Below are 13204 nucleotides of genomic sequence, written 5' to 3'. Positions count from 1 at the left end.
CTACTCCGATTTACCATCTCACAAATGGGATCGGGCCAATTCCTAACAGGCTCTGGAGACTCCATTCGGGGCCGGTCCGGCTCGACGTTATCGTCCCTCAGCTCTGCGACTTGCACCACTGGGGTGAAATCTGCCACCTTCATGCCCCGTTCAATAGTGCGTGGTTCCGTGCTGACATTTATTACCCTGACGGGCACGATAGGCCATCAGTATTTACCAGGGTGCGGCCCACGACTAAACCCGGGGTCGATTGCCCCGCCAGTAGTTCGGCCAGGCCGCAGGAGCCCTGCCAGGTTGGGTGTGCCCACCACCGGGCCGGGATTACTGCCTTGGCACCCGGGGGAATGACCACGGAGTCGGGAGACTCCAGCTCCACCCTCCCATCCGTGCTCATGCCCCCCCCCCCCAACGGCAATTCCTCACCACCCAGCTGCATGACTCCTCGGCCTAAGTCGATCTTGCAACCACCGGTGGTCAGCACATCCACCCTATTAGACATGGGTCACACACCTCCGCCACCCAAACCTCTATTTTTCTTTTAACTGTGCCCAATTTAAGGGTCACAAAACCACACCCTATGATGGGAGCCGTTGCCCCGGTAGCAAGCTGCAAGCTATGATTTTGCAGATGGTGGATCTCATCCCACCCGTCCACACTCGAATTAAGGACCACAGGGCTGATGATCGTGGCGCTCGCTCCTGTGTCCACAACGGCCTCTACCCCTAGACCGGCAATTTTGCACCGAATTGTCAAACTACCAGTGCCAATTTGGCCACAATAGATGACCTGTCACAGCTCTGTGGGCTCTTCCCTCTCTGGGTCTGCCTAACACGGCCCTATATGTTCGGCACTCCTTAGTTTCCCTGGGACTGGCGGGGGGATGGTGTTGGGGTTTGGCTATTCCGGTCTGCACGGGGCAGAGTTGGTGGTCCGGGGGGGCAGGGCCTTTCCCTGCACGGGGCCCTACACCGCCGCTGCAGGTGGCCCACCTGGCCACAGTTAAAACACCTCACCGGGTAAGGTGCATGCCTCCGGTAATCCAAATTATACCCCCTCTCACTCCGAATTGAGGTATCTGCCAATGGCCCACCATACGTCCGCCCGTGAGCCGCCTGACATGGCTCAGACCCTGCTAACCGGCGGTCCACCATGTCCCAGACCATTCCCTCCAGCTCCACTCGGGAGCCAAGACCAACCCCAGCTCCCGGCGTACAGTTGTCCACGTGGCCCACCGACCGGACAGCCAACGCATGTCGCTCGGCTCATCGAGCCGGCCACTTTGCTGCCTCCCATCGGGCGGCAGCGTCGACCGCCTTCTGGAGGTTCTCCGGGCGAAATGTGGTCAGCAGGGCCCCAGTGTCAGTGCCCGCAAGAGCCTGGATAAAATAGTCCAGGGCAAGGTCTTCCTGGTAGCGCGACGCCATGTTTGCATGTGCGATCCCCACTGCGTGGCGAATGTCGTATGCCAAATCCCCCATCTTTTCATGGGGCTGTCGTTACGCCCACTGAGCTGAGCTTTAGCAAGCTCGCTCTGCTGTTCCACTCCAAACCGGTTATTTGGGGGCGAACGGAGGCCTGCCAACGTTGTCCCTCTCGGGGGCATCGTGGTCAGGACCTCGGCCGCCACGCCGCGCAGCCACAAGGTGGATCCCACTCTCATCCACGCTCCAGCCATTACCCCTGGCCACGTGGTCAAATTGGGCCATATACACCCTCAGGTCGGTCTTTCCGTCGTACAGAGCCAGCGGCACCGTCTGGCCTCCCAGGTTCCGAACCCCACTCACCAGTCCCTGAGGGACAAATGGAGGGAACAAACCCCACGGACTCCGGCGGTGTCCTACCCCGCAGAGCCTGAGCCATTCATTCGCCCGGGGAATTTGTCACCCCCGTCTGGGTCGGTGCACGCCCCGCACCGTCCCGTGTACTCCCCCATGCCATCCCGCTCGCATTCTGCATAGACTCGGGAACAATCATACTGGGGGCCTGTATTAGGCCAAGAGACCCCAAAATCTCTACCCCCCCCCCCAAACTCGACATGCACGCCCCAGCATCATGCAACGTCCTACGTCGTTCGGTGACACCGGACTCACCTGGTCGCGACCCGCTTCGAGAGAGCGTATTTTCGCGCGCATTGTGGAAACACGGGCTGCGGTGAACCAGTTGAAACGGGGCAAAGCTCCAGGGATCTGTGGCATCCATGCTGAACTTCTCAAGGCTGGTGGAAATGCTGCACTCGTGTCATTGCATGCAGTTTTGTGCTCTGCCTGGAACACAGGCATCATCCCAACTGACTGGAAGAGGGGCCTTGTTGTCCCTCTCTGGAAAGGGAAGGGTGATCGCCAAGACTGCAACAACTACCGAGGGGTGACGCTGCTCTCAGTGCCGGGCAAGGTCTTTGCTCGGATAATTCTTGATAGGGTTCGCCACCATCTGCTTGAGCACCAGCGTCCAGAGCAGTCAGGCTTTACACCAAAGAGGTCAACGATTGACCGTATCCTTGCACTTCGTGTCCTCATCGAACGCAGACGAGAGTTTCGGCAGGGGCTGCTTGCAGCCTATGTTGATCTCTGTAAAGCGTTCGATTCAGTGAATCGGGATGTCCTCTGGAGGATTCTTGGTCTTCGTGGGGTGCCACCAAAACTGATCGATCTGATGTCTGAACTCTACTCTGGTACTGAGAGTGCTGTGAAGTGTGGTGGTACCATCTCTGACTTATTTGCAGTTGTTACTGGAGTTCGTCAGGGATGTGTACTTGCCCCCACACTTTTCAGCACTTGTATGGACTGGATTTTAGGGAGGATGTCGGAGAGATCAAGTTGCGGTGCATCGTTTGGCAATGTCAAGATCTCGGACCTTGATTTTGCAGATGATGCAGTCATCTTTGCGTAGACTTTAGATATCCTCTTGGGGGCCCTCGAGGTGCTGAATGAGGAGTCGGAGCCGTTGGGATTACGGGTTTCTTGGGTCAAAACTAAGATCCAGGCTTTCGGTGACATCTTGGATGCTGCTGTCCTGTCTGTGTCTGTTTGTGGTGAGGATGTTGAGGTCGTGGAGAGATTCACTTACCTTGGCAGTGATATTCATGTCTCTGCTGGCTGCGAGTCAGAGGTCAATAGACGTCTGGGTCGGGCCTGGGGAGTCATGGATTCACTGGATCATGGGGTGTGGCGCTGCCGGTACCTGTGCGGGAGGACGAAAGTCCGAGTCTTCAGGTCCTTGGTACTTCCAGTCTTGCTCTATGGGTGCGAGACTTGGACTCTGACCAAGGATCTGAGACGGAGACTTAATTCCTTTGGTGCCAGAGCTCTTCGGAGAATCCTTGGCTATCGCCAGTCGGATTTTGTGTCCAACGAGCGGTTGCTGAGAGAGACTCGGATGAGATTTGTTACCTGCATAGTCCGTGAGCGTCAGTTGCGGCTGTATGGACATGTGGCTCGTTTTCCTGACGCTGATCCTGCTCACCAGATTCTCTCAGCGAGGGAGTCTCATGAGTGGAGACGGCCAGTGGGCCGACCACGTGCCTCATGGTTGCAGCAGGTTGACCATCATCTCAAGGAGATGGGGATGGGCCTGGCATCTGCCTGGGGGATGGCCAGACGGAGGCCCCTGGAGTACCGGCGGAAAGTGGATACAGCGACGCGCTGTTCTGGCACATGCTCCCATACCTGACCTGAATAGGAGTTACCTTTGTGCTTTGTCACTGGTACTAGTATATTCCTTTGTGGATGGGGGGATCTGATAGGATGGTGCTGAGATAGCTTCCTTGTCTTTTCTATCAACCCAACTATAAACTGCCACCCTAGTATTCACGGTCTGGGCGGTGCAGAAAAGTGTTTCTTTTGCATGATCTAAGGCTCGTAGTGGAGCTGCCACATGCACACATGGACAAGCAGACGAATACACGCACCACATGATTGTTAGATGAGATAAACGCAGCCACTGAGCTTGAGGGAAGTGCCAGTCACTTCCCGGAGCACTCTGGGTACCAGCGACATCAGAACAAATGGCGTTACTTTTCTCATTGCACTCGGCAGGCATTTCTTAAGAAAGAATTCCTCTTCCCCATGGCTGCCTGCCTCTTCTCCAACCTATGGGGACTGTCCATGCTCTTAACCTTTTAAATGCTGAGCAATGAAGCAGCACATGATATTTTAAAAGTCTTTGGTATGACTTGGCCGGGTTTGAACCACCAACCAACCTACTGGACTCCGAGCAGATGCTCCAACCATTACATCATCGAGGCTGGTTAAATGGGATGGGACATTTAGCTGAGGGGTTCATCTGATAGCATTTATGCTTGGTGGATGTTTTGATTTCCCAAGGTGTGTTTTGCAAAAAAGTAGGCAAATGTCACTGACATGTGGTCAACTTGAACATTCCTGCCTTTAGGTGGAGTGGCCTGCTTTTTGGTCAAGCATGAACTTTCCCTCTCTACTACTGATGAACTTTTCAGACACTTCTGAACATGAACCTGTGCAAACTCAGCCATTAGGCTGGCTATTTAAAAGTATTTGTTTACAAGGAAAAAAACTGAAGGGGTGAGGGGATGGTTTGGAGAATTCCCTATATCCCATGCTGACTACAACATCATGACTGTGATTGTTTGTTTTTTATCTGCAAAACTGCAAGCAGAGTTGGATAGAAAAAACGATTAAAGAACAGATTATTGCAGACAAAATTAAGGAACCCATTATAAACTTGAAGGGCACTCGGTGGAGCGCATACCTCCGCACTGTAATGCCTGATCCACGAGAACATATCTGGCCCAATAAATTTTTGAGATATCGTGCTCTATATCATTGTTTGGCCCAAAATCTCAATGGTGAAGAATCACTTTAAAAATACCAGTAGTCAGATCCGGATTCAGATCTTCACCAAAATCGAATCAATTTGTCGTGGTCACACACCCAACGTGTCCACCAAGTTTCATCCGTATCCATCCATAACTTTTTGAGAGATCAGGTTAAAACGATATATAGCACGATCTCTCAATGGTGAAGAATCACTTGAAAAATTCTAGTAGTTGGATCCGGATCTGGATCTTCACCAAAATCTCATCAGTTTGTCTTTGTCACACACCCAACCTGTCCACAAAATTTCATCAAGATCCGTTCACAACTTTTTTGAGATATCCTGTAAACACAAACAGACAGAAAGGGGTGAAAACATATCCTCCTTCACCTTCGGTGGTGGAGGTAACAGGAATGTCAATGCCATTTTAAAAATAATTTTTGTTAAGGGTTACTCATAGAATGGTGGTTTTCTTTTTCATAGCAGATTGATAGGCCATGATTGTTTGCACCTGTATATCGTGTCACACAGTTAAGAGAATCGTGTAAAAACGAAATAAGCAAACTTCAGTGCATTTTTGAAAATGACTACTGAAGGTAATCGACCCATTGATTGTGAAAAAGAAGACAGTGTTGCTATTCGCCGAGATGAATAGTCACTTTGGGGCAAGAATGTTTCAGAGCTTTATTTGGGACAAGATGGGCGCCGTGCAGAAAATTCCTCGACTGCACAGAGAATTTACACACAAGACACAAACTCTCATGGAAGTGACGATTCGATTGTGCCACTCGATTGACGAGCACTTGAGTCACAGCGCAGTGGGTCATGAGATCCGATCATTTTGAGGAAGTGCATAACTGAAAAGGTGGCCATAAAGTGAACTTGTTCACAACAAATCTTCAAAGAATATTGCTTCTAGTTCAGCAAACATATTGTTGCTTTCAACGGCAAAACTCTTTAGCTGCAGTTGTAAACAAGTCACCATTTTGTGTCACACTGGACCTAACTGCAGTTCTGTTCCGCACTGCAAGATGACTTCCAGCTTTCCTCTGTTCTTGTCGCACCCACCCACTGTTCTGAAGACTTACTTGTACAACTATTGTGCAGATAGTTTTCTATATTTAGAGGCATAAGCAATTAGGAGATAACACTGACTACCCAGGAACAAAGATTGTGTTACGGTGTGCAATCGCGCGAGCTCCTATATCAGACAAAGGTTTGTTTAGTAAATATGAATACTGTACCATAAAGTGAAAGAGAGAGAAACCAATACCAAATATGTAGCAAAGTTTGTCAGGAAAAACAAAAAGTCCAGCCATCTTTATGTGAACTTTTCATTGCTTCCTCCAAAGAGGTGACAACAATGAAGTGATACTTTGCCTTCCATTTTAAGTCTTCTTCTTTTTCCGGATAAAAATATCAGCGGAAATAAGTTATCTTCCATCAAAACCCACAGCAACACAGTGCTCTGCAGTTCATCCCAGCAAGCATTTCCCAACTGGTTACACCACAGCCAAATAAAGGGTTTTTCCATTGAGAGAACTCTGTATCATCGGTTCAGTAAGCTCTGCAACACAGGAAGCACACACAAACACACCTGTCGACATATGCACTACATTGCAAGTACTTTGTAAGCACCAGCTTGATTGCTGAACACTCCCAACAATGTTGAACTTGTTAATCTTGGGGAAAAATAAATGTTTTCTGCAACTCACTGCAACTATTCTTTTGCCGACAATCAAACGTGAATCTCAAGAACTGTCACTGTTGTACGTATATGCTTTATGCATTAACTTGGAAGCAATTTCAATCGACCAAAAGCATCACTATATGAACAGTGAGTAAGGGTTAACTGGTTGGCTGTGAGCGCATGTCGTGGCATAAATATTTTAAGAAACCTCGTTAAGCAACTCTATCTCAAACTCGATAAGTACCTGTTGCTGAAAATAAGTCACAAAGTCATGTTCACAATTAACAATAGCTGCAATCAAAAGGCATTAACCAGGAGGACTGCGTCACATTCACGTGATTGGCGAGTGCATTTCCAGGCACACCTTCAGTTTTTGTGCTATCCAGGAAGAGGCGCAAGTTACGTCCACGCAGACCAAATACCCTGGCCGTCTCGTGTAGCAGACGTGTGATGCCCAGCAACTTCTGATCAAAAGCGTTCTTCAGTAGGACGGTCCCTTCGTTTCCATGGCAGCCTTCTTTGGGGAGGGTTAGAAAGATATGGGCAAAGAGCAGTGGAACGTTGACTCAGCACATTATACAAAGAATAAAAGTTAAAGATGAAAGTACGATTAATGCGAATTGCAGTTCACATGGAACCCTCAAGTCGAGTTGACATTCTCAGCTATCACATGTTATTACCCATTAGTTCTTACAAGGAATTTTTATGCACAGGAGGCCATTCGGCCCATCAAGCCTGCACCACACCAACACCAGATTTTTAATAAATCCGTCGATACTCCTTCCCTTCGTGTGCAGCCTTTTGGCTGCTACACTGGTACTCATTTCACCGACCTCGGAAGGATGACCGGCTGAGTCAACCCCCTGGTGTTAATTCAGTGCCAATGGGGCTTGAACTTAGGACCCTAGGATCCCAAGCCAAGACCAGGTTACTGTTTGAATTTACAGTTTGAATGACCTTTCACCACACCATATTACAAGAATGGCTGAGCGATTTTACCTCTTCGCAGTGATAACCAATTTTAATTTATACAATCTAACTTTACAATCTATGGACGTGTATGGTTCACAGGTGAAAGGAATTCCAAGATTTCAAAAACTAAAGCACTTTGTTAAAAATTCCCATTAGAAATATTCACAATTACGCACAAGTATGACAGGGCGGCTGAGCTTATTATTTGCACATTCTGGTATTTACACGTGATGTCGGCGAAGGATCATCACAATGCAGTTCCTGGGGACCATTACCAAAGTAACCAGCTTATAAACTTTACTCCAGTGCAGCTTGTTATACCCATCAGCTTAGGCCCTGACATTCATTCTCTGAGCAGAGTGTTATGCTTAAATATTGAACACAATAGAGGACATTCAAGAAACACAAAGGACAGCTTCAACCAGGCCTTTTGCCCTGCTCATGACTTTGAAGCAATCTCTTTGTTGTTTTTTTTTCTCAATGCAAGAGGAGCTTGGTTTTGCCAAGTGAGAAACACCAGGAGCACATCAAGGAGCAGGCCTGATAGTGTTCAACTGGTTGACCCTCGTTGGCAGCCAACTTTAAGCCCAACTGTAGAAGAATCAATGCAAAGATGCTACAAGTGGAATGCGGCCTAATTCCAGCAAGATGAACAAAGTGGAGAAAGCACACACAATCGCTGGCCATAAGTACATCATCATGCAATTCTGAGGTCCGAGATGAGACTCATGGCCAAAGTGGCTCGAACCACATCAGATTGCTCAGACAGCCATAGCTTGGAGATGACAAATCAGTGCTCATGCCTCTGATAATATAGTAAAATGTACCACTTGTCTCTGCCAGTGCAGAAAAAATTCTGGCAATCCATGACTGCCTCAGCGATGGGTCCACATGTTCTCAAATACAGTACAACATTGGCTCATCCTCTGCCAGCTGTCTTTGACCTTAAGTTGTATTGCATATGCTTGAAACATCACCATCATTAGTCCAAATATACAAGGGTGCAAAATAGATCCTTTGAACTACAGGCCAGTCTCAACTTACAATTATTAGCAAACTTATGGAATTCATCGATCACAGCAGTTGTCAAAAGTCCTTGCCCCTCTACCCCCTCCACAAATGTCCTGATCTCTGACCATTATTTGAGTCTGTCCAGGACACAACTTTGGACATGCTGCTGCTTCTCTCTCAACAAGGATGGAGGCCCTCATTCTAAATAAAGTCAGGGCTGTGTTTCTGAATATAACTTAGGCATTGAACAGTCTACTAAACCACCATTTTTTTTCTAGTTTGACGACTTCTTCCACTCTCGCAATGAGCACATTGCTCTCAACCGAATCCTCAAATCACCTCTCGTAGTAAAAGGCTGAAGTGCCTCAAGGAAGCACCCTGGGCCTGATCTTGTTCCTTGTGCATATTAATGACCTGCCAGATCTTCTGTAACATCTTCACATTCTTTTCACCAATGACTCCACAATATACCAGACAATTTTACATCCCATTGACAAGCACGCCATTTAGTCCGGCAGATATGTGAAATATTCTGGTAGTTTTGTGCATTTGATGATACAAGCATGAAATTTGGTACACAGTTATAGCATACCCTTAGGAAACATTTTGGATATAGGGACATTCCAGATTACCCCTCGGGTAAAAATGGTGGCCATTTTAAAAAATGGCTGCCACGAATAACAAATTCTGCCTGCAAGGTCAGCCAAGTCATATGTGCTTGGTGCAAAACACAATGTAGTGAGTATAATATGATTATTATCAATTCGTATGCACATGCTTCATTATCTACTTCATATTTGACAAAAAAAATGCATCTACGGTGGTCTATGAGGGACACAGATAACAGTTTACCATCGCAATAATGCATGGCTGGAACAAGAGCTCTGCAATATGATCATGCATGTGAATGTTACCTGAATATTGTTTCTGGAAATATAAATAGATCAAAAATCAAATTTGGTGAAAGGAACTTAGACTCCATGAATATTTCCCACGAGCCCACGAGCAGAATAACGCATTAGTTAAGGGTGATGGAGGAGCTGTAGGCCTGACAGAGAATCCCGCTGCATTACGCCGCTGGATGGTGTCTGGTCCAGAGATGGCCAGAGTGATCGCTGAGTTCCAAGCCACATCAGAGACCAAGAAGGCTGTTCACAAACACCACGAGCAGACCAAGCACACACAGGTAGCCTTTGCTAGAGATGTGCGTTCACTCACTCAAGTCATGGGGGAGATGGGCAACCCATTTTGTGATGACAGCAAGGATCTCCTGGTGCGAGACAGCAGAGACCTGGCAGACCCAGCAGTTATCAATACTGTACGCCAGATCGAGAAGCTGGGACAAGAACCGCATGACTCCTATGTCCATGAGAGACTTATCAACCAGACAAAGCCCATCACCGACCCAATCAAGAGAAACAACCTCCCTCTCTTCAGCCGACCTCCAGTCAGAGAGAAGTCAAGAGCACAGCTGCAGTTTTCATCCCTGAAGAACGACTGCTCCCTGTTCTCCAGGTTGTTCATTGCGTCCCAGATACGTGATGGAGATCTTGATGAGTTCTTCGCACATGAGAACCAAGCATGTCCCCCTGCACCGTCACACATGGGCAAGATGAGACTTGGAACAAAGTCTGATCTGGTTGGCTGCTTAGAAGATCTGGTCCCTCCACAGGAGAATGCTGCTGCTGCTGCTAGTCCAGCAGTTGAAGTCATCATCCTTGATGGTGCAGCGATCATCGGTATGCTGCCACCTGGCACAGCAAAGACCTTCAATGAGTATGCATCAGAAGTATTCTTGCCATACATCACATCTCAGCTGCAGCATACGAGCAGGATGGATATTGTCTGGGATGAATACCTCACAGACAGCTTGAAGGCAGACACTAGGAAAAAGCGAGGCAAAGGCATCAGGAGACGAGTCGAGCCATCTAGTTCCATTCCTGGAAACTGGCAGACCTTTCTTTGCACAGATGAGAACAAGATGGAGTTGTTTGACTTCCTAGCCACCAGAGTAGCAACAACAGACACAGACAAACAAGTCATCAGCACCCACCACAAAGATGTGGTTTGTACGCAGGCCCGAGATGTTGCTGGTCTTGCCCCTTGTAGCCAAGAAGAGGCTGACACAAGAATGCTATTCCATGCTGAAGACGCTGTGAGGCAGGGATACAGCAAAGTGTCGATCTGTACAGTAGACACTGATGTCGTGGTCCTTGCGGTGACAGCAGCTGGACGTCTGGACATTGATGAGCTCTGGGTTGCTTTTGGCACAGGAAAGAACTTCAGGTTCTTGGCAGCTCACGAGATGTCTGTGGCACTGGGACCTAACAAGTGTCGAGGTTTGCCATTCTTCCATGCCCTCACTGGATGCGACACCGTTTCAAGCTTCGGAGGCAGGGGGAAGAAAAAAGCATGGGAAACCTGGAAAGCCTGTGATGAGGTCACTGATGTCACTGCAGCATTCTGTGCCTTGGCTGCCACGCCAACTCCTTCAGCCGTAGATGACCACATGGATGCACTGGAGCGTTTTGTTGTTGTGCTCTAGGATCGCACCAGTAGCCAGGAACATGTCAATGAGTGTCGCAAGCATCTGTTCACCCAGAATGGCAGATCAATAGATGCTCTCCCACCAACTCGTGAAGCCCTGAAACAGCACATCAAGAGAGCTACCTACCAAGCCGGCTACTGTTGGGGCCAGATGATGGTGTCCACACCAGAGCTCCGATCGCCCAGTGACTGGGGGTGGGTTCACACCGATAATGGCTGGGACATATACTGGACAACCGTCCCAGAGGCAACTGAGGCATGTCGGCAACTATTAAGGTGTGGCTGCAAAAAGGGATGCAGAGGACAGTGCAAGTGTGTCAAGGCTGCACTCCAGTGCACAGCTCTATGTCACTGTGGTGGGGAGTGTACAAGAGAGTAGAACTGGGACAAGAGATATCACAGATGATAATTATGTAACATGTACACATGTATCCATGCATCATAGTAGACTCTGTTACCTGGATCTAGAGATTCCACTGTATAATTTTGACTCTGTAAGTTGATGTTAGGATCAAACAGAAGCACTTCCTCTGAGATCAAGAGTGTTAAATGAACAACAGTCATTCCATGGTGCTTGATAACAGTTTTTTGAAGAGTTTGTTGTAGAAAACCGTCCAAAAGTGCAAAAATGCACCAAAAAATGACCAATTAAATGGTTTATTCACGCTTTGTCACCTTTATTTGCTATTTCTTATTTGCTAGAATCTATATTTAGTTAAATAAAACCACTGGTATGCTTCTTCAATATAGTTGTATCCACATGTATCCTCCTTGTACAACACAAAATCGGCTATTTTGTAAAATGGCCGCCATTTTGGCTCTGGGAAGAATCTGGAATGTCCCTATATCCAAAAATCTTTGTAAGATACTGCCCTAGCAGTGTGCCAAATTTCATGCTTGTATCACTAAAGGCACATTTTTTTCACATATCTGCTGGACTAATTGTGATTTCCCCTTCTCTGTTGACCTGGAAAAGGATCAGATAATCTTCTAACACTTCGAAAATGCCAAATCCTTCCATGTTGAAACTGTACTTGTGATAGCAGACAAAGCCTTTGTAAATAGCTCAATGGAATACTATTCTCTGATTTGATGACAAGAGCTCAAATGGGAAACAAAAAAAGGGGAAGAAGTTATAGCCTGCACACACACACAACATGCACATAATGTTTCATTTTTTCTACGACCTCTCCTCAAGTGTTCTAACCCTCTGCTCTTTCATCCCTCCACTTCTCCGCTCCACCACCCCTCAGGACTAAACAGTCCCTGCCAGCCAGACTCGATTTTTCAGTGAACCCGTCCTTGTGAAATTCACAAAATTTAGGCTCAATGCTCACCTCCACTCCTTTGTTCCACTCTTTTCCCACTTGTGGAACTTTCTTTCATCTGTTCAATCCCACCGCTCTCTCCAGGGATTCAAATTGGCAGTACACCACCACATCAGGATGTCTTCCATCCTTTCCTGAAATTTTGGCTATATTTGTCAACCCTTCCCGACCTATTCCTAATCTTTTTGCAGGTTACCAAGTTTCCTTTCTTCGTCTCTCTCCTGTCTGCTTACCTTCTGATTTGGCCATGTGATATCCCATTACTCTACCATTAATGCTGTGCTTTGCTTTCTCTGCCATGTCACTTCATTCTTCAAGTATCCTACACTTGTGCATAAATTAAAACTCAAACCATCCAATTTGCACAGTGATGCAGTGACTCCTACGTATGCAGTTGTTTAAAAGTGGATTGTAAATCATAAGCATCTTTCTACAGGTATGAGAACCAAACACAGCTTGAAGAATCCTATCCTGCACATGTGCCAAATGAACATAATCCAGCCACAACAGGGATGTAAAACCCATGCCTCTGAACTCAGCATGGTCCTTTTAAAGGGACTACCCACTCACCAAACTCGTGAAGACGTTTGGATTGTGCCATTTGTGTCAATTAAAATTCAAGTTGTGTATGCATTTCGATGCACACTTTTGTTTGCCTTTCGAAATCTCATCCTGATTTGTGTCCGTTTTTAAGCCAAAATTTGTCTAATGGAAGGTGAACATCCCACATTATTCAGACAGGTAGGCTGCAACCTCATTCCTCTCTTCAGACCTTGACAAAAATCACAAGCTGGTCAAGCACTTGGATTTTATATCTTTCAATCCTCACAAATCTCCCACACTCACGATGTCTCTCAGAAAGGAC

The 13204-nt window shown here is 47.3% G+C and overlaps 1 protein-coding gene across 5 annotated transcripts in view; it reads right to left on the bottom strand.

Annotated features, from left to right (window-relative positions):
- Nucleotides 1–5461: 5461 nt before the first annotated feature.
- The window catches only part of IARS1 (isoleucyl-tRNA synthetase 1), a 260077-nt gene continuing 252334 nt past the window's right edge, over nucleotides 5462–13204 (bottom strand). For 4 of the 5 annotated variants that reach the window (XM_085899498.1, XM_085899496.1, XM_085899497.1 and 1 more), the window contains 2 exons: nucleotides 6846–6998; nucleotides 5462–6358 (listed from right to left, as the gene is read on the bottom strand). In XM_085899498.1, the coding sequence (XP_085755624.1) occupies nucleotides 6294–6358; nucleotides 6846–6998 (218 nt within the window). In that variant the 3' untranslated portion in view covers nucleotides 5462–6293. The remainder of the gene's footprint in view (nucleotides 6359–6845; nucleotides 6999–13204) is intronic. The other variant, XM_085899495.1, reaches the window with a different exon arrangement.

The sequence above is a fragment of the Eptatretus burgeri genome, chromosome 10 (assembly GCF_056783735.1).
Source record: "Eptatretus burgeri isolate ZD-2024b chromosome 10, Ebu_testis_v1, whole genome shotgun sequence".
Lineage (NCBI taxonomy): Eukaryota > Metazoa > Chordata > Myxini > Myxiniformes > Myxinidae > Eptatretus > Eptatretus burgeri.
The sequence above is the reverse complement of the archived record's forward strand: the minus strand, read 5'-3'. Positions and strand labels throughout refer to the sequence as shown.